At 59.0% G+C, this 23,446-nt stretch overlaps 1 protein-coding gene across 2 annotated transcripts; it reads left to right on the top strand.

The window, feature by feature from the left end:
• Positions 1–473: 473 nt before the first annotated feature.
• ACE (angiotensin I converting enzyme) lies at positions 474–21,658 on the top strand. Of its 2 annotated transcripts, none has more exons than XM_075171855.1 (25): positions 474–698; positions 4,176–4,343; positions 5,752–5,839; positions 6,084–6,227; positions 6,479–6,670; positions 6,829–6,926; positions 7,457–7,629; positions 7,938–8,161; positions 9,539–9,683; positions 10,000–10,098; positions 10,327–10,449; positions 10,918–11,129; positions 11,677–11,813; positions 12,116–12,274; positions 12,670–12,757; positions 12,960–13,103; positions 13,320–13,511; positions 13,858–13,955; positions 14,248–14,420; positions 14,878–15,101; positions 15,317–15,461; positions 15,666–15,764; positions 16,179–16,301; positions 16,873–17,060; positions 17,342–21,658. In XM_075171855.1, exons 1-25 carry the CDS (start codon positions 489–491, stop codon positions 17,536–17,538), a joined length of 3,843 nt encoding a protein of 1,280 aa, XP_075027956.1. In that variant the 5' UTR covers positions 474–488; the 3' UTR covers positions 17,539–21,658. The 2 variants fall into 2 exon arrangements, with proteins under 2 accessions (XP_075027956.1, XP_075027957.1); XM_075171856.1 differs by having other exon boundaries at positions 489–698; positions 17,351–21,658.
• The last annotated feature ends 1,788 nt before the right edge of the window (positions 21,659–23,446 follow it).

Here is a 23,446-nt window from a genome sequence, read left to right on the forward strand (position 1 = left end):
GGGGTGCTCGCCGCGTGATGCCGGCGTGGGGAGGGGATGTCCTGCCAAGCGCCGTGGACCGGTTCAGCTGGATCCCCCTGTGCCGAGCCAGGAGGGGACCGGGACCCTGCAGGGATGGAGCTGCCTCCCACCCACCCCGTCCACCCCAGCCTTTCTCCTCCTTTCTCTTTTTTCTGCCTTTCCCTTGATTCTCCTCCATCTCCTTCCCTCTCTGCTGTCCCAGCCCCTTCCCCTTCCCTCCCGGTGCGGCCAGGCACCAAAGGGACTTTGCACCCCAAGGCAGCGCTCGTTCCCCGCTCCTTCCCGCAAGCCCGGGAGCCGCCGAAGGGAGAGCAAAACGCTCCGGTCTTATCTGCGAGGGGAGGCAGGCTCGGTGGGCAGGGTTTGCGCGAAGGCTGCTGGCTTATAAGCAGCCGGCAGCGGAGGCAAAGCTATCTCGCAAGGCACCAAAGGGGGCCCCCCCGCCTCCGTGCACCGCTCCCGTCGCGATGCCCCCGGCGCTGGGGCTGCTGCTGGGGCTGAGCCTGGCGGGTGCCCTTCAGCCCGGCCTCGAGCCCCTCCAGTATAAGCCCACCGAGGAGGGGGCCGCCCTCTTCGCCAGCGACTACAACAGCACAGCCGAGCTCGTCCTCTTCAAGAGCGTCTCGGCCAGCTGGGATTACTACACCAACCTGACGGCCGAAAACGCTGCTCTGCAGGTGGGTGGTGGGATGGGGGAGATGCCACCGCGGGGGTGTCCCCAGCACCGGGGACTGGGGGGGGCTGGGGTATGGTAGGGACACTTGGCATGTCCCCTTCCTCCCCGTGGGCTCCTGTCTTGGCACCCCAGGATGGCAAACCAGGGCTGGGAGTTGTAGTCTGGGAACTGTGGGGGTTTCCCCCAAATTGGCTCTCAGAGAGGCTCTGCCCCGGAGTGACAGCCCTGGTCCCGGAGCAGAGTCCAGGTTATTTTTAGAGGTGGTTTCCTCCTCCCAGCACCTTCCACTTTCCTTCCCCTCCTTCCCAGACTGGGGTCAGGTGTCAAGTGTCCCTGTCCCCGTCCCTGCCTGGTGCCACCACGTCCCGGTGCTGTGCCGTGCCGGAGCCCCACCGCGTCCCTGAGCTGGGGGCTTTTGGTTTGGGGCAGACGCCGGGACCCCAAAGTGTGCACAAGCAACGGGGTGGCATCGGGACCAAGGCTGCCACCCCCCGTCCCTGTGTCCCCAGCCCATGGGGATGAAGCCGGCTTTGGGGCAGCGCTCCAGGCTACGGGGAATTTGCCATCAGCCCCGCTACGTGCGGGCAGAGCCCCGCGGGGAGCGACGCTGTGTGCATCCCGCTGGCGTCTGCCTGTTTGGCCGGGGGTTTGCGTACCTTTAGGCTGGATTTAGCGGGGCAGGGAGTTCCAGCAGCCCGGTGAGCTGCAGCACAGCCCCTGCCCGGCGTGGGCTGGGGAATCGCGGAGCCCGGACAGGCTGCAGAGCTTTCCCTGGCTCTTGCTGTGCCCAGGGAGCTGCTGGCTGCCCCGGCACGGGGGGCACGGCCACGGCGCTGTGTGCAGCTCGGAGATGCGCCTGCCGCCCCAGAGAGCTGGTGGGGCACGGGGGTCGGTGCAGCCCCTAGGTGTGTTTAGGGACCCCTGCATTACCCCCGCACCCCAAATCAGCCCCGAATCCCTCCGGATCCCACGGGGACGGGGGGGCACAGCGTGCCCCGTGGCAAGAAGGAAACGCGTCTTCCTGCGCGGGGAGAAGAACGTCGCCAAGGTCCAGCTGCTGCCAACTTGGCAGGACACCCGAGAGCACCCAAGCATCCCTTCAGCCTTTTTTTGGCGAGCTGACGCGATGCCTGGGCGGGCGCCAAGCGTCTGCTGCAGATGTTGCGGTGCAGCCGGGTACCGTGGGGCAGAGCGGGAGCATCCCAGCCGCGCCGAGTCCGAGGTTACGGCCAGGAAAGCACCTTGCATGGACTTTTCTCAAGGGGCATTTCCCGGCTAGCTCTCACCCTTTCCCGCGTTAATAAATGCCCGAGGATCACAGCCAGGTGCTCCCTGCCATGCCAAGGCTCCCAAGGCAGTCCAGGAAGAGGAGGGGATCCGGCCCCTGAGATCAGCCCCGCCATGGGGCAGCAGGGAGGTGCGCGGTGGGAGGGGGGCACTGAGTCCTAAAGGGTTAACAGCTGGCCAGCACAACCCGAAAGGCTGAATTTGGGGATCTGGGGAAGCCTTAGGCCAGGCAAACCCCACGCATGTCTGGGACACCTGAGCCAGGTCACCATGGCGCGGGTCCTCCAGGACCTGCCACGAAAGGTGGCCCCGGACAAAGTGACACGGAGGGGCAGGAGGCCAAAGGAGGGCAGCAGCCCCCGGCCACGCAGGGACGGACAGAGGGACGCTGGAATGACAGACAGGGAGCTCGGCCGCGGAGAGGGAGATGTACCATCTCCTGCAAGCTGGGGCTCTGGGGGAGACGCTGGTGATGCTGTTTGGGGTTCAGGGGCTGCTCATGGGTGCGAGATTTCTCCGGGTGCCCAGGGCAGAGCAACCCCAGTGCCCTGGGCCACATCCTGCGCTGCTGAATCTTCACTGTGCAACCAGGAGCAGGGAGGGACTGGGATGGGGGGGGCGGTTTAGGGAGACTTGGGGGCTGTGGGCGTCCAGGGCCCTCTGAGCCCCCCAAAGGGGCACCCCCACAGAGACAGCTCCCAGCTGCGGGGGCGAAGGGCCAGGGCTGGTGGGCACGGTCACGGCAAGGGGGTCTCGGGCAGCGCCGCCGGCCTCAGCTCGCTCCGCCGGAGCTGTCAGGAGAGTTTAGGGTAGGATTCGCCTGACCAAACACAGGCGCGTGTTCAAGGAGAAGATGAAACACAGCTGGACTCTGCTTCCTACAGCTCCCGGCGCTGCAGCAGGGTCTGGGAAGGGGTAAAGACATTCCCCTGTTTAATGGGGTGACGCAAGAGCGTCTTGCTCCAGTGCAGGGTGTCCGTGGGGCTGGCGCATCCCGGCATGTGGGGGGATCAGGGTACCCAGAGTGATGCTGTGGGTGCTGGGAAGTCTGAGGGAGGTGGTGGGTGCCCAGTGGTGGGCAGCCAGGGGCACCCGACACTTTCGGCATCCCCACCCCCGCATCCCCCGGCCACGTGGGTGCCTGCCCCGGGTAGCCTCCAGTCCTGCCGCACCGTAACTCCCTTCCCTCCCTGCTGCCAGCCGAGGGAATGTGAAGATTAAAATAAAACAAACGAGGCTTGTTGGAACCAGGCTAAAAATGCCACGAACAGCTAATGAGCTCCATAAATCACACCGGGATGGCGCACGGACAGCGAACAGGCACTCTGCACCTTCTCACTCCATCCTGCGCATCACCCAGGCCAGGACACTCTCGCAAGATCAGAGTTTCCCAAAAATACAGCTGACACTGGCTGGGCTGGGATGCGACCTCCTGCAATACACCCCATCCCAAAATCGTGGCCATCGGCCACGGCTCCAGCTGCCTAAATAACCCCCCGCGGCGCAGACAGCTCCCTGTCATCCCACGGCCCTGGGAAGGGAGGTCGGGGCTGGCAGGAGACGGGCGACAGTGAGAAACCCCAAACCGGGGGCTCGGTGCACATGGGTGCCCCTCTGCAAGGTGCAACCCAGATATGGCACTTACAGGGCACGGGCTGCAGGTAGCCAAAGGAGAAATGTATGGATCTAGCAAGGAGGTATAGGAAAAAGAACAGTGAATGTGGCATCTTTGTAGTTTTCCTTTGGGCTTCTGCAAAGGTGAGAAACAGCAGGAATAGGAATAAAATGAAGCCAGACCTCAGAGCTCCTTCTGAAACTGGGGTCTGGCAGCTGCCAGAGCCAGCCCAGGAGCACCCGGACACCCTGCCCGCATGGCGTGGACGCCCCTGTCCCAGCATCCCCACCCCATCTGGGCCACGACACCCCGGGGCCACCTCCAAAACATCCTCAAGGGCCACCTTGGCAGGTGCTCGCCGGGAGAGCCGCAGGCGAGGGGGGGCTGCAGACATTGCGGCTGCTGGAAGCTGATGTCTCTATCTGTGAATGTCACGGACTGGGGACAGCCCTGCCTGCCACCTCGTGCCCCGTCCCCTCTGGCTCCCACAAACCCTCCTGGCTCTGAACCCATTGCCTGGGTGGTGGCATGTCCCAGGGCTGGTCCTGAGTCCCCATGTCCCCACTCGCGATGCAGGTTGAGGCGTCGCTGGAGGAGCAAAACTTCACGGAGCTGTGGGGGAAGAAAGCCAAGGAGCTCTTCGGCAGCATCTGGAGCAACTTCAGTGACCCACAGCTGAGGAAAATCATCGGCTCCATCCAGACCCTGGGACCCTCCAACCTGCCCCTGGAGAAGAGAGAGCAGGTAGGTGAGGTGCCGGCAAAGCCCTGGGCATTGCTGGGGTGCTGCGAAACCCCTTAAAGGGATTTTTCCCAAGCCTCCAAACTCCATTGCTGGCCCGTTGCCCCTCCGTTGCATTTTGGAGGGTCTCCCTGGCCTCTGCACGGGGAAGACAGTGGTGGAGGGGGGAGATGGGGTGCTATCTCCGGGGGATGTGGGCTGCCTGCTGGCCCCATTATCCAGCCCTAACCTCATCTCCGAGCTATCCCAGTGGGAACCGGAGATTTCCTGCTTACATAGAGTGGCCTTGGGCGTCACCTGGAGACCAGCCAGGCTGTGCCCATGGCCGGGGGCCAGCTGGCTCGACCCCCCGCTCCGGTGCTCCTGGGGGATGTGGCCCACTGAAAAGGGGGGCTGCTGCAGCCACCCAGCTCCTGAGCCCTCCCTGCGAGCCCAGAAACGCTGTGTCTTGGTGACATAGTTCCACACTAGGGACATCAGGACATCCTGAGCCTTCCCCATCACTGAGCTTTCAGGGTCGTTTACCTAAATACGACGTGATTTCGATTTCCGTGCATGAAAATATTGCCCAGGTGGAGGCTGGCAGCCAGTGCACGAGCCTCTGCACGAGCGCAGGGACGCTGGCACTGCCGTCCCCTCCAGCCTGGCCCACGGCTCCCTGACAGCCCTCCCCTCCCAAACCTCTCTTGGCTGGCAAGCCCAGTCATACAATCCTTTCCAGAGAAGCGTCAGCCCCAGTTCCTTCCAGGAAACCCATCCCTGCCCTCTCCCAGATAACAGACAGCATCACGTCCCCTCCCTGCACATCGGCCACATTTCGCCTGTCCCCAGGCAGCTCCATCCCGCAGCCGCCACCGTCCCCTGTCTCCATCCCCTCCGCCCGGCCGGAGCAGAGGGATGGGAGCGGAGAGAGGGACGGAGCGGAGGAATTTCCTTCCCTGGGAATGGGCTCCTCGGGCAGGTTCCAGGAAACCTCCTGTTGCTATTGTTTGCTGTTGTTGAGGTTCACAGAAATAAATCCCCCTCCTCCTCCTGCTTTTCTTCTTTTTTTTTTTTTTTTTTACCCGCTTAGATAAACAGGCTGTGCCGCAGCCCCGCTGACAAAGAGCTTTATAAACAGCCCCGCTCCGGGACAGCGTGAGCGCTCACGCCACGTTCGAGCGGGGTTTGGCGAGCGGCTGTGCGTGGTTTGTCTGTCCCAAAGAGCCTCCCTGCTCCCACCATGCGAAGGGTGTAAAACTCTGGGTGATAACACACTTATCTCACCAAAAGCATGCTGTGTAAACACACCAATCCTCCTCCACGTCCCTCTGGACACACACACACGCTCCGGAGATGGGAAGTCTGTAGATCCCTCCTGAAGGACCATTCCCATCCCCTTCCAGCCCCAACATCTTTTCCTTCTCCGCAGTACAACACCGTCCTAAGCAACATGGACAAAATCTACTCCACGGCCAAGGTGTGCCTGGCCAACGGTACCTGCTGGGAGCTGGAGCCAGGTATGGTCCTTATCCTTCTGCCCCTCTGGGGTGCTGAGCACCCCATGGCCATGAGTTTGTCCCGGTCCCCACATCCCCAGCGACTTGGGGTTGGCAGGTCCCACCCTTGTCCATCAGGGTTGTCCGGGGGCAAGGATAGGCATTTGGGTCTGGCGCGATGGTGGTGGCACCTCTGCAGAGCTCCTGTGGGATGTGACCCCCTCTCCTGCCCCTCTCTCATGTCCTTCTTGTCCCCTTGTCCCAGACATCTCAGACATCATGGCCACCTCCCGCAGCTACAAGAAGCTGCTCTACGCCTGGGAGGGGTGGCACAACGCCGCAGGCAACCCGCTGCGCCCCAAGTACGAGGAGTTTGTGAAGCTGAGCAACGAGGCCTATCAGATGGATGGTAGGAGCAGGATGGGGAGATGCAGGGGGTGGTCGGGGACCAGGGGAGGGAACTGGGGCCGGGGCAATGGGATGCCCCGCTGCTCTCCCCATCCTGCGTGCAGCCAGGCATCCGACTTCCATTTCCCCGGTGCCAACACTTTGGGAAACGGGCAAAATTCTACTGCTGCTCCCTGGTCCCAGCTCTTGGGGCTGGGTGGGGGGGCAGCCCGCGGGGGCCAGAGCCAACGGTCATCACTGCCTTCCCGGCAGGATTCGAGGACACAGGCAGCTATTGGCGCTCCTGGTATGACTCAGCCTCCTTCGAGGATGACCTGGAACATCTCTACAACCAGCTGGAGCCGCTCTACCTCAACCTGCACGCCTTCGTCCGGAGGAAGCTGTATAACCGCTACGGCCCCAAATACATCAACCTGAAGGGTCCCATCCCTGCTCACCTCCTGGGTAAGAGGAGGGACCCCCCCAGCCTGTGCCCAGGGGTGCTGGTGAGGCCAGAGGGGCACACGTAGGGCCATAGTGGGACAGGGAGGTCCCAGTTATCACTGTGTTTCTCTTCCTCCCAACCTACCACCAGCTCTGCTCCAGCTGTTTTCTCTTCTCAGGCAACATGTGGGCTCAGCAGTGGAACAACATCTATGACCTGATGGTCCCCTACCCCGAGAAGCCCAACCTCGATGTCACAAGCACCATGGTGCAGCAGGTGATGGGCTGAGGGACTCACTGGTGGCACCAGGGGGACAAAAATGGGGGGTGTTGGCCAAGGCTTGCCCATAACATTGACCCCATGGGAGCGGTTTCTCATATCTGCATAGGGGACAGCAGAAAAGCCATGTCCGGGAGGGGAAGGGACAAAGAAATGACCCCACTCCCACTCTGGCAATGACCAAAGAGGCAGCAGGTGGGCAATAAGGAAGGACAGTGTGGTGGGACGGGTGCCAATGCCCGGGCTGGGGGCTGCATCCACCATCACAGAGCTCGGAGCGGTCCTGGGGCATCAGCCCTGCTCCCTTCCCCTGTCCATGCTGGGCACCAGCACCATTGCTCAGTGCTTCTTAGGGATGCTTACACCAATTCTGGGGCCAGGTATCCCCATCAGGGTGAGAGGGGCAGGACCTCGGTCCCTTGGAGGGACCCACCTCATCCCCACGGTGCTGGGAGAGCACCAGAGGCAATGCCTAGGGCATGGGCAGCCCTTTCCTCAGCCGTAACCCACTGCCTGCTGCCCACCAGGGCTGGAACGCCACCCACATGTTCCGGGTCTCGGAGGAGTTCTTCACCTCCCTGGGGCTTCTGGAGATGCCCCCTGAATTTTGGGAGAAGTCCATGCTGGAAAAGCCAACGGACGGGCGGGAGGTGGTGTGTCACGCCTCGGCCTGGGACTTCTACAACCGCAAGGACTTCAGGTGTGTGGGGGCATGCAGGGGCATGCATTACCTTACCCCAGGGCTACAGGGTAAGACACTCCTCCATTCCCCTTGGTGGTCACCATTTTGGGCACCCCCAGCCTGGCCGTGCAGCCCAATCTGTCACCGTCTGGGGTAAGGTCTTGGGGGACCACACTGCCCTGCCTTCCCCTCCCCTGGGTCTTTCCCCAACCCCATGGGTGCTGCCACCCTCTCAGGGACTGAGGAGGGTCCTTCCCATCGAGGGGGTGCACAGGCAGCCGGGGTCCCTCACTCAGCTCAGGCAATGCTCTGTTTTCACCCGGCAGGATCAAGCAGTGCACGACGGTGACCATGGAGCAGCTGTTCACGGTGCACCACGAGATGGGCCACGTTCAGTACTACCTGCAGTACAAGGACCAGCCCGTCTCCTTCCGCAGCGGGGCTAACCCTGGCTTCCATGAGGCCATTGGCGATGTCATGTCCCTGTCTGTCTCCACGCCCAGCCACCTCAAGAAAATCGGTCTTCTCAGCAATGCCACTGAGGACGCAGGTATGGCAGCCACCCTGGGGAGCTGGGTGGCCTGGAGGGCTCAGGCACCAGGAGGGGTTTGGGATATGCCACGGTGGGCGGCAGTCTGGCAACGCAACCCAGAGCAGGCAAGACCCCATGGCTGATGTGTGCTTTTCACCCGTGCTTGGTTCCATGAGCAACCCCTTCTTGTCTCCATGGGTCCATGTAGGACCCTTCATGGCTCCATCCTCTTCACCCCCGAGGGCAGGAGGGATGCTCTCCAGAGCTTGTCTCTTCCCTTCCCTTCTCCATCAGAGAGCTGATTGCAGCATCTTTGTGCTTGATTGGCTTTGACCTTTCCAGCGTTCCCCCTTCCCTCGCCAAGAAATGTCCACCCCAGGAGCTCCCAGTCTAGCTCTGTGGAGGTGGCACTGAGCGTTTACGTGCAGAGTCACGAGGACAGTCAGCGGGTGACGTTTCTGCCTGCCAGCTGGCGCAGCAGAGGAGGACTTGTAGCCACAGGGCACTGCCCGGCTTGGCAAGAGTCTCTCCCCGCGCCCCACGTCTCTCAGCCGACACGTCAAAGCAGACGGCAGCAGAGGAAACCAAGCATTCGCAGATTCCTGCCGCAGGAGCTGCTTTGCGGAGGAGGGACAGTCCCGGGATCCTCCTGCCTTGTCATTAAATACGTTTCATGACAGGGAAGCCATTGCAGCAGCCAAGAGGGTTGGGCCGATGCTGCATAAACACCACGGAGCAGATGGTCCCTGCCTCAAGGCATTGCTGCCTGACTAACCAGCCCTTGGCAGCCATGCCGCCATAAGGATGGCAGCCAGTAGCCCCTCAGGGCAGTGCTGCCAACCCCTCTCTGACCCCACGGCTTCAGCTGGGTCTCCAACAGGTCCTCCTCCAACCTTCCTTCCCCGGGTTTCCTCGAGGCAATGGGGAAAGCAGATGTCACCATCCCCAGTGCTCCCCATGATATGGTGGTGACTGTCCTAGACCCTAGGTTCTGGGTCTAAACCAGGAGAGCCTTTGCAGTGGTGTGACAGCCCTGCAGATCAAACCCCCTTCACCCTAAGGCCCTAGGGTGAACGTGTGAGGGTGAACATCAGAGTTACGCTCACCAAAGACCTTCTCACTCTGAGGGTCAGGCTGAAGACAAGGAGACACCGTGCTTGTCACTCCCGTTGTCCCCACTCAGTAAAAAGGCACATGTTGCCCCAAGTAGGAGCTGTATCTAGAGAAACCCCCTGTGTCCTACACAGCCTTCGCTAGGGAGCAAAACTATATGTTGAAATGCTGTCCCCATTTCTCATCCAGATCTGCTCACCCTCTTCCCACAAAAAGTCTGGTGGCCATAGTGCTGTCCAGCCAGACTCCTTCCCCACCTGGTTCAGGCTCTGTTTCATGCAGAGAGCAACATCAACTATCTGCTGAAGATGGCCTTGGAGAAGATCGCCTTCCTGCCCTTTGGCTACCTCATTGACCAGTGGCGCTGGAATGTGTTCAATGGCCGCACGCCCCCGAACCGTTACAACTACGACTGGTGGTATCTGAGGTAGAGGACAGTCACCAGGGGTGGATCAGGGTGTGGAAGCTGGGGATGTGCAAGGAAGGAAGACAGCAAAGAAGAAAAGAAGGGAAAAAAAGGAAAAAGTAGCCATGGAGATGGTTGGAGAACGATGGATAGATGAGTGGGTGGGTGGGATGGATGGGTAGATGAGTGGGTGGGTAGATGGATGGATGGATGGATGGAAATATATGGAAGCACACTCTAATTGTGTAGATTTCTTAAGCCTTCCCTTCCCATTCCCTGCCTTGGGTCATCTGCCTCCTCCTTTGCAGCTCATGCTCCTGTTCTCTGTTTTCTGCAGAACCAAATACCAGGGTATCTGTGCTCCGGTTTCGAGGAATGAAAGCAACTTTGACCCTGGAGCAAAGTACCACATCCCTGGGAACACCCCTTACATCAGGTAGAGGAGGTGTAGATGAGGGGATGGAGCCTTGGGGAAGAGGGGGAGTGGGGGCTCAGCTCTGTGGGAGCTGGATGCATTGCTCCTGCTCAAGACACAGAGACTATCCAATGCTTGGGAGCACAAATGGTGGGGAGCTGACATGTGGCCGGGTGCCTACCACCGCACGCTAGGACTTGTCTGCTTCCCTTTGTCCCCAGCGCTCACCTTCATGGGCTTCCTTGGCAGGTACTTTGTGAGCTTCATCCTCCAGTTCCAGTTTCACAAGGCGCTGTGTCAGGCAGCCAACCACAGCGGTCCCCTGCACACCTGTGACATCTACATGTCCAAAGAAGCTGGAGCCAAACTCAGGTGGGGACAGAGGAGGGTCGGGACAATCGCCACGGGCAGATGTGTGCGTGGAAGCTGATGGTGTGCAAAGGAAGGAAAGAAGAAAGGAAGGAAGGAAAAGTGGCTGGAGAAATAGCTTTGCAGATGGATGGATGGATGGATGGAAATACATGGAAGCACTGGGGTGGGGTGAGTGGTCCTCACCAGAGCACTGCTATTGTCCCTGTCATGAGCTGCCACCCAGACAAGAGGTCACTAAAGCACATTTGGTTCCTAATGACTCCCTGGGTGTTAACAAATGCATGAGTATGTGATGGGGAGCCTTCATTCCCATATGCAGGACCGATGGGGCTTCAGAGGCAGTTCCTAGGTTCATGTCCCACTCAGGAATAGCATCTTCAACACTTGCGATGATGAGATACCATCACCACTTTTCTCCCATCCATCCCCTGGTCTCATGCTGGCTCTTGCTGTCCTGCTTCTCTGCAGGGAAGTGTTGAAAGCTGGGTCTTCCAAGTCGTGGCAGGAAATCCTGTTCAACCTCACTGGCATGGATAAGATGGATGCTGGGGCCCTCCTGGAGTACTTCAGCCCTGTCACCAAGTGGCTTCAGGAGCAGAACAACAAGACCAATGAGGTGCTGGGCTGGCCTGAGTTTGACTGGCGGCCCCCTATCCCCGAAGGCTACCCTGAAGGCATTGGTAAGGCTGCAGCTCCATCCTGGCTCTGGGAAGGGGCAGGAAGAGGTCTCCCAAGGGACATCACTAACCCCCAGGCAGGACAGTGCTGAGGAAGGTCTCTGCTGGGGGTGGGGGAGGTCTCCATGCCAGGAAAGAGAAATAACCATCTCCACATGGAGTCTCACAGGAGTTGCTTCCCAGGAAGCAGGTGCCACTAGCCAACTTCTTGACGTACCATTGTCTGAAGCTGTGGCCCTGCCGCTGTAGTGATGCCATCAGTCATGGTGTGACAGGTCATCTGTTTTCAGCTGTATCCTTTCTGCCCAAGTGGAAGGGTCTAGGGCATGCAGCGTGTCCTGTTATCCTGTCCCCTGTCCCATGGAACACCCACAGCAGGACCCCTCTGCCCTCACTTCTTGGCTGAACTTGCTCCCAAGCTGTGGCATCCTTCAATGGACCTGCAGTTTTGGGAAAAGCTCAGCCATGGCTTCTCCATGGGGAGGTGCTCTTACAAAAAGAAGAACTCTGCTGACTCCCCTTCTCTTCCCCCATTTACCTCCTCTTCTAGACAAAATAGCAGATGAAGCACAAGCTAAAGAGTTCTTGTCCGAGTACAACAGCACGGGCGAGGCAGTGTGGAACGCCTACACGGAGGCATCCTGGGCCTACAACACCAACATCACCGACCACAACAAGGAGATCATGGTATGGGAATGACCTTGGGGCTGTGCGGGGAGAGACAACAGCCAAGGCAGGCAGCTGGTACCCAAGGTGTGTTTCAGATGAGCTCTGAAAACCAGGGCAGCCTCTGCCCCTAGCCAAGGGGTGATGTTCTCACCCAGGATGTGCCTTTTCCATGAAAAACCTCGTAATGCCATGAGGTACCCACAAGGGCAGCCACGGGGAGGTCGTCAGTCATGGCATGCCACGTGGTGTTTCTAGTGATGGCCTGTGTCTCAGGGATCTTCTCAAAGTAACTCCTCTTCTGTCCTCTCCTGCCCTTGCAGCTGGAGAAGAACTTGGCCATGTCCAAGCACACCCTGGAGTATGGCATTAGGGCCAGGCAGTTCGACCCCTCCGACTTCCAGGACCAAAGTGTCACACGCATCCTCAAGAAGCTGAGTGTCATTGAGAGGGCAGCCCTGCCTGAGAATGAGCTGAAGGAGGTGAGCTGCAGGGGGACAGAGCAGGACGGGGTGTCCCTTGCCACTATCTTGTGTGGAGACGCAGGCTTCTCCCAACTTTTAGGAAATGCCAGTGGGCAGCCACTCCTTGCCCTTGAACAAGGTGATAGTTTGGTACCTTCTACACAAAACCATGATCCTTGTCTCCAGCATTTCCCACCCAAAGGTTGCCCATCCCAGGCTGCTTGGGTGGCAATGGCACATTGCCTGTTGGCTCTTGTCCCTCCTATATTGGCTCCATTTTGTCTCCATTTGGGGTCACACTTGGCCTTGGAAGGGACCAGATGAAAACACCTGGGGACATCTCAATGGGCTGTGACATTCTCCAACAGCAGAAGCAAGGATAACCAGCTCACATAATCTGATTTTCTTTGCAGTACAACACCCTCCTCTCAGATATGGAGACCACGTACAGCGTAGCCAAGGTCTGCAGAGAGAACAAAACCTGTCACCCCTTGGACCCTGGTAAGATCTGGCAGGGTGTCCAGCGAGTCATCTGCAACAGGCCCAGAAAGGAGGGATTTTTAACAGGGACGTGGAGAAAGGTCATGAAGGGGCCTTCCCACCTTCTCTGTGATGGCTTCTGAGCAGCACGTTGGGTCTAGCATCATGGCGTCAGTCCAGCCCATCCAACAGCATCACTTTGGCTTCATTGCTCTCTCTTCAGACCTCACAGACATCATGGCCTCCTCACGGGACTATGATGAGCTCCTCTTTGCCTGGAAGGGCTGGCGGGATGCTTCTGGGAAGAAGATCAAGAACAACTACAAGCGATATGTGGAACTGAGCAACAAGGCAGCCATGCTCAATGGTCAGTGTCCTGTTCCCTTAGAGACCCACCTGCAAGCAGAAGATTGGGCTGATTGTCCAACTCATGGCCAAAATCTTGAGGGTGTGGAGGTCCCACCAATCCCCATGAGATCCACTGTCTCATAGATATGGAGGGAGCTAGGGTGTCTGAGCAGCAAGACAGACTCTTGCCCAAGAAGGACAGTGTCTAACAGCTTCTCCTCTTTCCCTACCACAGGCTACACGGACAATGGGGCCTTCTGGAGATCCCTATATGAGACACCCACCTTCGAGGAAGATCTGGAGAGGTTGTACCTGAAGCTGCAGCCGCTGTACCTCAACCTGCATGCCTATGTACGCCGAGCCCTATACAAAAAGTATGGTGCAGAGCACATAAACCTGAAGGGTCCCATCCCTGCTCACCTGCTAGGTAAGGGCTTTGCTAGGCCCTCGAGCAGAACCGTGTCTCCCACCAGGCATAGTTTGCTCCAAGTCATGCCAAGAGTTGAGGCTGGTCTCTGATCAGCTCTGGCTGAAGGGCCAAGGCCCCATGAGATGGGTCTGCAGAAGCCAGTCTGCCCCAGGGAAGGGCAACACACTCAGCATGACTTGACCTCTCCTGCATGGACAGGCTCCTGCTTGCATCACCCTTGAGCAGGCAGGGCAGGGACCGGGCAGAGTGATCCACTCCGTGCAGGAATCGGGAGTAACTGGTTGCCTTTTCTCTTCTCTCCCCAACTCCCTCCTGCCATGCATCGTCCTCCTGTGCTTCCCAGGCAACATGTGGGCCCAGTCATGGTCCAACGTTTTCGACCTGGTGATACCTTTCCCAGATGCCACCAAGGTGGATGCCACCCCGGCCATGAAAAAACAGGTCAGTGCTTTTCCAGGCTGCTCTGGGGAAGCCCCTTGGGACCCAGAACCCTTTGGTCGTTGCCACCACCCATCTTGCCAAATGCTCTGGTGCTGTCAAAAACCTCATGGCTCATCCATATTCTCTCCCCACCTGGGTATGCCAAGGGCTGGATCCAGCTCTAGCTGGCCCCAAAAGACCTCCCCTACCCAAGGGAACAAGGCTGTCCCTGGCCTCCCGTCCTTCCCAGCCCCCAGCAGCCCTAGCATCCCTCATTGCCCCTCACCAGGTCCTCTGTCTGCTCTCTCCACAGGGGTGGACACCCAAGAAGATGTTTGAAGAGTCGGACCATTTCTTTACCTCTCTGGGCCTCATCCCCATGCCAAAGGAGTTCTGGGACAAGTCCATGATCGAGAAGCCAACAGATGGGCGGGAGGTTGTGTGTCACGCCTCGGCCTGGGACTTCTACAACCGCAAGGACTTCAGGTGCCCGTGGGGAGCAAGTGGTGGCCTCAGCTGATGTGGTGCTGGGGCAGAAAGCAATGGCTTGGTAGAATAAGGGCACGTGGCCTGATGCCACTGCTGTGTCTGTTGTCCCATGGCTGTGGCAGCCCCACTCTGGCATTGCCACTGGATCCCAAGATGCGGGCATTGCTGGCAGAAGCCCCCATGGTAGATGGAGGGCAATCAGTGCCTACCTTGCCTTGCCATGGAGAATGGAAAAGCTGATGAACAAGGACAGGGGCAGCAGGAGATGCAGGAGAAAAGAGAGAGACCAACCCAATGGAGTAGGACCAGCCCGGCCTGGCATCAGAGGTGGGGTGGGGGCACGTGGAAAGGGAGACCAAAGGGAAAAGTAGCTCGAGGGGGTGTGATCGTTCCTGGAGATTTTCACCCCAGCACTGCCCTCCCTTCTCCCCCCATCCCACATGTCCTGGTCCAGGATCAAGCAGTGCACCGTGGTGAACATGGACGACCTAATCACGGTGCACCATGAGATGGGCCACGTCCAGTACTTCCTGCAGTACATGAACCAGCCCATCTCATTCCGTGATGGGGCCAATCCTGGCTTCCACGAGGCTGTCGGCGATGTCATGGCCTTGTCCGTCTCCACCCCCAAACACCTGCACAGCATCAATCTGCTGGACCAAGTCACGGACAACAAAGGTGAGCTGGCAGGGGAGCACCACGCAGCAAAGATGGGGGGGCTGCTGGGGACAGCTGGAAATGCAGCGGGTCAGGGTGGAAGGGGTCAGGGACATGCATGGTGGCTTTGCATGCATGGAGGGGACAGGAACTGGTGGGGACACCCTGCTCTGGGGCAGAATGACCTATATGGGCTGGAGAGGTGGGCGAGTACTACCTTGCTCACACCTCCCCAGAAAGTGACATTAACTACCTGATGAGCATCGCCCTGGACAAAATCGCCTTCCTGCCCTTCGGATACCTCATGGACCAGTGGCGTTGGAAGGTGTTTGATGGGCGGATCAAGGAGGATGAGTACAACCAGCAGTGGTGGAATCTCAGGTGCGCTTGAATTCAGACCCCTGTTCGGTGCAAGGGCCTTGGCCATTGTCCCACTAAACGTTTTCTCCCGTGGCCCAGTTGGCTGCAAGGGGACACGACGGGATACATAACCCCTCACCCTGTCCTCGCACCCAGCTGCGTCCCCTCCCAGTTTATCCCACCTTCTCCTGCCCGTGCTGGGCTAACTCTCCCTCTCCGGCCCAGGATGAAGTACCAGGGCCTGTGCCCACCAGCACCAAGGTCTGAAGACGACTTTGACCCCGGGGCAAAGTTTCACATCCCTGCCAACGTCCCCTACATCAGGTGAGTAAGCAGGGCTGGGGCAGGAGGGACACCACTTGGACACAGAAGCAGGATCTCCAGTTCAGATACCAGTGATGGCACCTTGTTTCATGGCTGGTGGGATACTTGGTGGTACCATCCTGAGGGTGCTGGGCAGCTCTGGGGACCCCGACAGAGCCTCGGAGAGGAAGGCTGGATTTGGGGGAATTTCTCCCTATCTGAGGAGGATGGGCTCATCCACCCATGCAGCCATAAAACATGTTAAAGGAGAAACGGCATCAGCAGATCGGACTGGGTTGTGGGTGGAGCTCCAAAGCCAGTGATGCTCCTTCAGACTAGGAGGGTGCAACCAGGGGATGAGGGGGACCACATCCTCCCTTGCAAAGCCTCTAGTAGGGTTCATTCCCGTGTCCTCACCCCACTCCACACCCCCAGGTACTTCGTCAGCTTCGTGATCCAGTTCCAGTTCCACCAGGCGCTCTGTGCGGCGGCCGGGCACAGGGGTCCCCTGCACACGTGTGACATCTACAAGTCCAAGGAAGCCGGGAGGATCTTGGGGTAGGTGTGTGGGCAGGGCAGAGCCAAGACATTTATGTCCCCAAATACCTTAAAGCCAGCCCAGCAAGACAGGAGGCAACACAGCCCCTGGTCATCCATCCCCTCCCTGCCATGGGATGCTCTGGTCCCTGGCCCTGGGGTGCGGGCAGAGGGGACCTCGGGCAGGGGCACCTTGGGCCGGGTGCTGGGGCTGTGATTGCAAAAGCAGCCACTAGATGGTAGCTGGGACCCTGGCAAGTGGAAGGCTCCCTTCCTCCTCCTCCTCCTCCGCAGCCCCCTGCTCCTTAGGGAAAACAACCCCCTTGCTTCAAGAAAAGCACCTGCAAAATTAACCCTTTCACCCAAGAACAGCTCTGCATCCGACTGGGGGGCTTTAATCCGTGTAGACCCCCCCTTCCCCCAAGCACAACCTCCTTCCCTGTGCTCCGGGCTGGCAGCCCTGCGGTGCTGGGGGCACAGACTGTGCCCAGGGTTGCTGATACCAAGACCCCCAAGCCCTGGGGAAAAAGGGAAGGGCTGGTGGCCAAGAGGGTGATGGGGAACCCACTGGAGCCGATTTCTTCTGCCACAGGGAAGCCCTGAAGCTGGGTTTCAGCAAGCCGTGGCCCGAAGCCATGGAGCTCATCACAGGGCAGCCCAACATGTCAGCTGATGCCCTGATGAGCTACTTTGAGCCGCTCATGACATGGCTGGTGAAGGAGAATGAGAAGAACAGGGAGGTCCTGGGCTGGCCCGAGTACAGCTGGACTCCTTACACAGGTATGCAGGGCTCAGCCAAGCACAGCAGAGCCACGATGGGGCAGAGCTCAGTGCTCATCAGGGCCAGGATGGGGCATGTGAGGGAGATGGAACTGTCTTGATGCCCCTTGGCCACCCCAAAAACCGCAGGGTGTTTGGACGCTTCTCCTTGATTTCCCATGGAGCTGAGTCTAAAGGGGACACAGCACCCAAAAGACCAGCAAAGGGAGAGCTGGTGACCCAACACATCCCAGCCCAGAGCCACAGGTACCAACCATCTCCCTTATTTCTCCATTTTCCAGCCACTCCAGCCCAAGCCGGCTCCAGCCGAACCGATTTCCTGGGCATGTCCCTGACCAGCAATCAAGCCACAGCGGGTGGCTGGGTCCTCCTTGCCCTGGCACTCGTCTTCCTGATCACCACCATCTTCTTGGGTGTCAAGTTCTTCTCAGCCAGGAGAAAGGCCTTCAAATCCAGCTCAGAAATGGAACTGAAATAAGGCAGCCATCGCCGGGGAGCATGGACAGGGTGCAAGCATGGGCATTTGGGCAGGCTGACAGCGATGCCATGGGCACATTTGCCAACAAAGCCATGGGTTTCCACAGCCCAGGACTCCTCTCTCCAATCAGGTCAGACCTTTTTTTCCACTATGCAAGAGCCAAAGCAGAAAAGAGCTATTTATTTGTCAGCGTCTGCATCAGGGGAAGAGAAATTCAGGAACCAGCGGGTACGGAGCCATCATGGGCTGCCCCTGCGCCCAGGGCTGGGAGCCGGTCCAGCCTGGGCACCCACCAGCCATCTCCGACCTGTGGACAAAGCCACAGGGACTTCAAGTGACAGAGGACAGTTTGGGGAGGGATGGAGCCACTGCCGGGCTGTTCGCTTGCATGGATGAAAAATAAACCCATGTCTTGTCACCCCCAGAGCAGCAGCTCAGCTCCTTCTGCGGGTGGGCTCTGACCTCCGTGGGACAGGGCTCTCAAGCAGGAGAGCTGCCACCCCAAGCCAGTGCAACTACAAACCCCTGGGGATCAGCCTGGCTTTGGGACAACACACCTGCAGCACCCAACCTCCCCCATCCCCATCATGAAAGCTCAGCATCCCCTTGCAGCATCCTCATCCTCCCCTGAACCGTGGCTCCCATCGCAGCTGACAGCTCGTGGGTTCACCACGGAGCACGTGCCTAAGGAAGGGGCTGAATCGGGGCCAGAAATCCCCAAAATCCAGGCCTGAACAGTTCAAAGGGTTGGAGGGTCACCAACCCCAAGCTGGGACAGGGCTGGAGCTCGCGGCCGCTGTGGTTCCAGCACGGGAATGACACACGTTTACATAAGGGGGGTGGGGAGGGCTCAGAGGTCAGCGATCGCCTCCCGTCCTCCGGCTCCTGATTATCTTGGGATCAGCCGTGCTTGAGGCTTTTTCCCCCCCGCCACGTCTTTCTTCTGCTTCTGTAAATAAAACTTCATATTTGTTCTGCAGTGATTAGGTGCAAAACTAATCCCAGACTGGGGATTATTGCAGCCTTAAAGAGCCGCGATCTGCTGCAGCCCAGAGCAGTAGGGGAAATGAGGGGATCTGGGATGATCCCCCCTTCCCCCTCCCATCTGATGGCCTCTGCCCTCGGTCATGTCTTACATGGGGAAACTGAGGCCCGGGAGAGGCTCACTGCACCCGGGAGAGGAGCAGAAGGCAGGTGTCTGCCCGCCCACGCTTGGGTTTTTGTTTGCTTTCGATCCTCCTCCGAGCACAGCACGCCCACGGGGAGGTGAAACCCCGACCTCTCGTCTTTCTGCCGCGATCCCCAGGCCCGGAGAGCAGCCGCCCCCGACGCCTGCGCTCACCCCATGTTCTTCCCATGGCCGCATCCTGATGCGTCTGCTTTATTTCCCGGCACACCGGGCACCCTCCTCTCCCCCCTTCCCGGCAGTGCGAAGCTCGTGGAGCAGAGACCTGGCACGGTGAGAGCTGGGTTTGAAGCCAAGTGTATTTTCAGCCTGGGAAAGGAGGCTGGTGCAGGTGTGCTCCTTCCAGCTCAGCTCCTCACCGGTAATTTTGAGCTCCCTGGCGCCTTTCTGCCCCATTAGTGGAGGAAAAAAGGGCTCCAAGATCATAAAGATCCTACAAGATTCATGAAAATTGCTTTCTGGAGGAAAAAGGAAAAAGAAAAACCACACTGCACACTCTCACTCAGGGACTGCAACACAAGCTCAGCCCTAATTAGACATCAGAGAATCCACACAGGAGCTGACTCTGTCCTGGAATGGCCACTGCTACAAGGGCGGGTGATGGGTGCACTGAGCCGTGGCCTCCTGCTCAGAGACAGACAGACAACCCAAGCCCGCAGTCCATCCAGGAGACAGGCCTGGACACCAGCTTACCTTCTCCAAGGTTCCACCCGGGAGCTGGGGCTGGATCCAGGGTTAAGCCCAGCCCAGCGCAGGGGGAGGCTGAAGGTCCCACCTTGACCTTAAATGGAGCTTCTGGGTGGTGGGTAGGGGGGTCCAGGTGAAGCTTTTCAGGGCGATGAAGGCTTGCTGGTGCCCCGAGGGCTCTGCCAAGCCGGCAGCAATGTTTTACAAGATACCTTTAAACCGAGGATGATTTCCCTTCCCCGTTGCTGTAACTCCTGGAGAGATTTTTGCTGCCTTCTGGCTCCTGCATCATGCTTTCTGCTGAAATTAGGAGGCTTAGCGAAATTGCTCCCTAAGGAGGAAAGGAAAAAAAAGAAAAAAAAGGAAAAGAGCAGAAAAAAGAGGAGATTCCCCCTCAATTCATGTAACTCCTCAAAGGGGAGCTCAGAAAGCTGCGGGTGCCCCAGGCTTGCCTGAGGCTCCCAGAGAGGAAATTTGCTTTAAAACCCCATGAATTTAAAGCAAGAAACACCCTGGGTTCCCTTTGCCGGCTCGGGGACCCTTTGGGCACCGCAGAAACCCATTTTCCATTTATTTTTTTTATGTTCATTATCCGCTGAGGGAAGGTGGCTGGGGGGGTTCCCACACCCCGTGGCCCCTCGGCGCTGGCGGGGGCCCAGCCAAGCCAGGTCTATTCTTAGCCGGCGGGTGGCCGGGCAGGAGCAGGCAGGGTGCACGGGGCCGCGTTCCTCGCATTCCCCTTCCCTGGGGACAAGGAGAACCTGGAAATATGCAGCCACAGCTTGGCAGCAGCCAGGGGCCATCCGCGGGGGCCACCCCGGGCGGGGGAGATGGGGGGAGGCAGCATGGGGGGGTCCTGGGGGACAGCAGAAGTGTCACAGGGATGTGGTGAGCCGTGGTAGGGACCGGGGACTCCCCATCCCTGCCAGCTTCAGCCCCTGCGAGCCCTGGCTGGCACCATCCTTCCCCCCCCTGAGGGGGCTGAGGGGGGCAAAGGTGAATTTGGGGGTGAGGGCCAAGTGGGGGACCCCAAAGTCATCCCCCCGCAAGCAAGCTCAGACTCTCCCCAGCCCCACGGCTTAGCTACAATTCCCTAGCAAGGGGGACAGGGGCCAGTCCAGCCCAAATGACACCCCCACCCTCCCGGTGCCCTCTCCATCAAGCATCAGGCACCCGGGTGGTGTCACCCTCGCCTGTGGGCATCACACCGGGCACCCAGCTGCATCCCACCCTCACCAGGGGATGCACCTGGGGGTGCGAGCTGGGCTGACCCCCTCCCCAGCCCCGCAGAGCCCCCACCCTGCATGGGCAGCATCCCCCCGCCCTGCTTCCTCGGGGTGCCTCGGCAGCAGGACCCCAAAGCAGGCTCTGCCCGTGTCCCCATACTGGTGGGGACCGTCCCCACCCCTCGGGGCTCCCCCTCCAGCTGACGACGGGGGAGCGTGTGGCCCAGCCCTTGGCGCTCGGCTCCTCTCCCCCCATGCCCAGGAGCGTTTCCAGCCAAACAGAGCCGCCGCAGCCGCTGCCAGCACCCCCCTCCCGCGGCCGCATCCTGCCCCTCCCCGGCCTTCCCTCCAGCACCGCCGTGAGTTATCGCAGCCGCCTGCTCACCCCATCCATCCTCCCGGCCCCGAGGACTGCGGCTGAGTCATGAACCTGCCCCCTGCCTCAGTTTCCCCCGCTGAGCGGCGAGGACGGGCAGGATACCAGTGTGGCTGCCATGAACCGAGCGTGTCACATCCCGGAGCTGAGTCCCTGCGGCTTTTCCTGCCACTTCCAAGTGGGAAGAGGCTCTTGTCAGGAAACAACATCCGTGACTTGGTTTAATGTCACCGAGTCCTTCCTAGGTTTGCAGCCTCCCATCGGGCCTCCCCTGGGATGGCGTGGCAGAAAGCCCAGGCTGACGAGGGTTAATTTTGGCTGCACATTTAACCATTGTTTGTTTTGGGTAGGGTTTTTTTTTTTTTATACTTAGCAAACGAACAGTGCAGCGGTGAAAGCTTGGAAAAATACGTCAGGGTTTGGAGTGGTGGGGCGGAGGAGGGAGCCAGGACAAGGAGCATCCTTCCCCTTGGAAAATTTATTTACCGCCCAAATTCCTCCCTCCCCTGTCACATCGCTGGAGCATCTTCCAAAAGTGAAGGGCAAAGCAGGGGCATGAACCGTGCCAGGCAGCCGGGACACCCGAGCCTGTCTGGGGACAGCCTTGGTGGCTGCAAGCAGCTTCGGGGACCGCGAGAGCCCCGTCTCTCCCTTGCCGGCTGTGTTTGCAGTGCGGCTCTAATTACAGAAATGTGGAGAAATGCCGTCTCTCGGTTGGCAAACATTTCTCCCGGCAAGTGTCAGCCGGCAGCTGCCGTGTTGGGATTCGAGTGGGCGCCCGTCCCCTCCATCCCACACCTCCCACCCCAAATCCACACCCCATTCCACGGCTGTAGCCCCTCGCCCGACGAGCCTGTGGGGCAGCCCCTCGCCGGGTGGGTGATAATTCCCTGCACAGTTTATCATTCCCTGCAGAGATTATCATTCCCTGCACAGACTCTAATTCCCTGCACTCCCAGGTGGCTCCTTATGCACTTGTGCTGCAGGAGCGGGGAGGGGGAGGACACCCTTGGGAAGCACCCAGGTCTCCTTTGCTCTGGAAATCGGGTGGTTTCCCACTGATTCCCCAGGGTGTGGGAAAGAAGGAAAGAAGGGGAAAGGAGTAAAACCTCAAAAACACTCGAGGAGGAGGAGGAGGAGAGGAAAGAACTGAGCGAGGGAGGAGGAGGAGGAGGAGAGCAGGGCAGGGAGAGAGGATTACTGCTCGGTTGAATTAGAGGGAGCCCTTCAGCTGCCTTGAACAGCAGGAGAATTTGCGCAGAGACCCCAATTCTTCCCATTTAGGATAAAATGTAAGCACAGGATTAACTGCAAGCATATGCTTAAGACCCAGGGAATTGAAAGAAGTCTGGGCATAAAGTGCTCCAAGGAGGGCACGGAGTCAGGGCATGGACCGGCAGCCTCGTGGATGACCCCGCTCTGCAGGGATGCACTGGGGGGACTGGGAGAGCTGGGGGGGGATTGGAAGAGCCATGGGGATACTGGGACGCTCCTGGAGCTTAGTCAATAATAACCTGAAAGGGAATGACATGACTCAACTCCATCTGCGAGGGCTGTATGGGGAAGAGGGTTGGTCAGTGAGGCTCTTCCATCAGCCACGTGATGGGATGAGACTCCCTGGCCAGAGAAAGGGGGATCAAAGTGGCCCCACTGCCATGCCCAGAGCAGGACAAGCCTTCCTGGGGTCACACCACAGCCCGAGCCCTGGCAGAGGGGCTGGGGAGGCCGGGGCTGTGCCTCGCCCCATGCCCAAAGCCCCACTGGTGCCCCTGCGCTCCACTCTGCGGACCCGCTCCCCGCCGGGGAGGACGGCGAGCTGGCACGTGCCCTTATCATCAGCCACATCCCTGTCCACGTGATGTGTCTACGAACATCCCGGACTGATTTATGGGATGAGAGGAGGGCAGGAGGCCAACCTTAAATCCTGACTGCCTGGTGATTAATAATCATAATTATGATCATATTAGCTGTAGTAATAATAGTTTGCTTTCCCTTGCCGAACTGGTCATCCAGGAATCTGAGAGCGGTTTCACAAGGCCAAGTGACCAGCGTCCCTATTTTCTAGTGAGGAAATTGCGGCACAGAGCTGTCTCCCTCGAGTCACCCAGTATATCAACAAGAAAACAGAGAAGGCAGGAGCCTGGACTCCGTGTCCCTCTCCCTCCCCCATGCTATTAAGCTGCATCTGTGTAATATAGAGCAAAACATCCTCCACGACTCGCAGTAAATCATGGCAGAGGCAGTGTGCAGAGTGGATGGGGGGAGATAATGGGTTTTTCACCCTCTTCAACAATAGAACAAGTTTTTCTCCGCTGGGGAAGGCTGACTTCTATGAGAGACGGAGATAAAAGCAGCACCAGGGCTCTGAAATGGGCCTGAAAGGGCACCTGCCTTTGCTCACCCGCTTGCATTGCTGGCCCAGGGACAGCAGGC

The sequence above is a fragment of the Calonectris borealis genome, chromosome 22 (genome assembly GCF_964195595.1).
Source record: "Calonectris borealis chromosome 22, bCalBor7.hap1.2, whole genome shotgun sequence".
In the NCBI taxonomy this organism is placed as follows: Eukaryota; Metazoa; Chordata; class Aves; order Procellariiformes; family Procellariidae; genus Calonectris; species Calonectris borealis.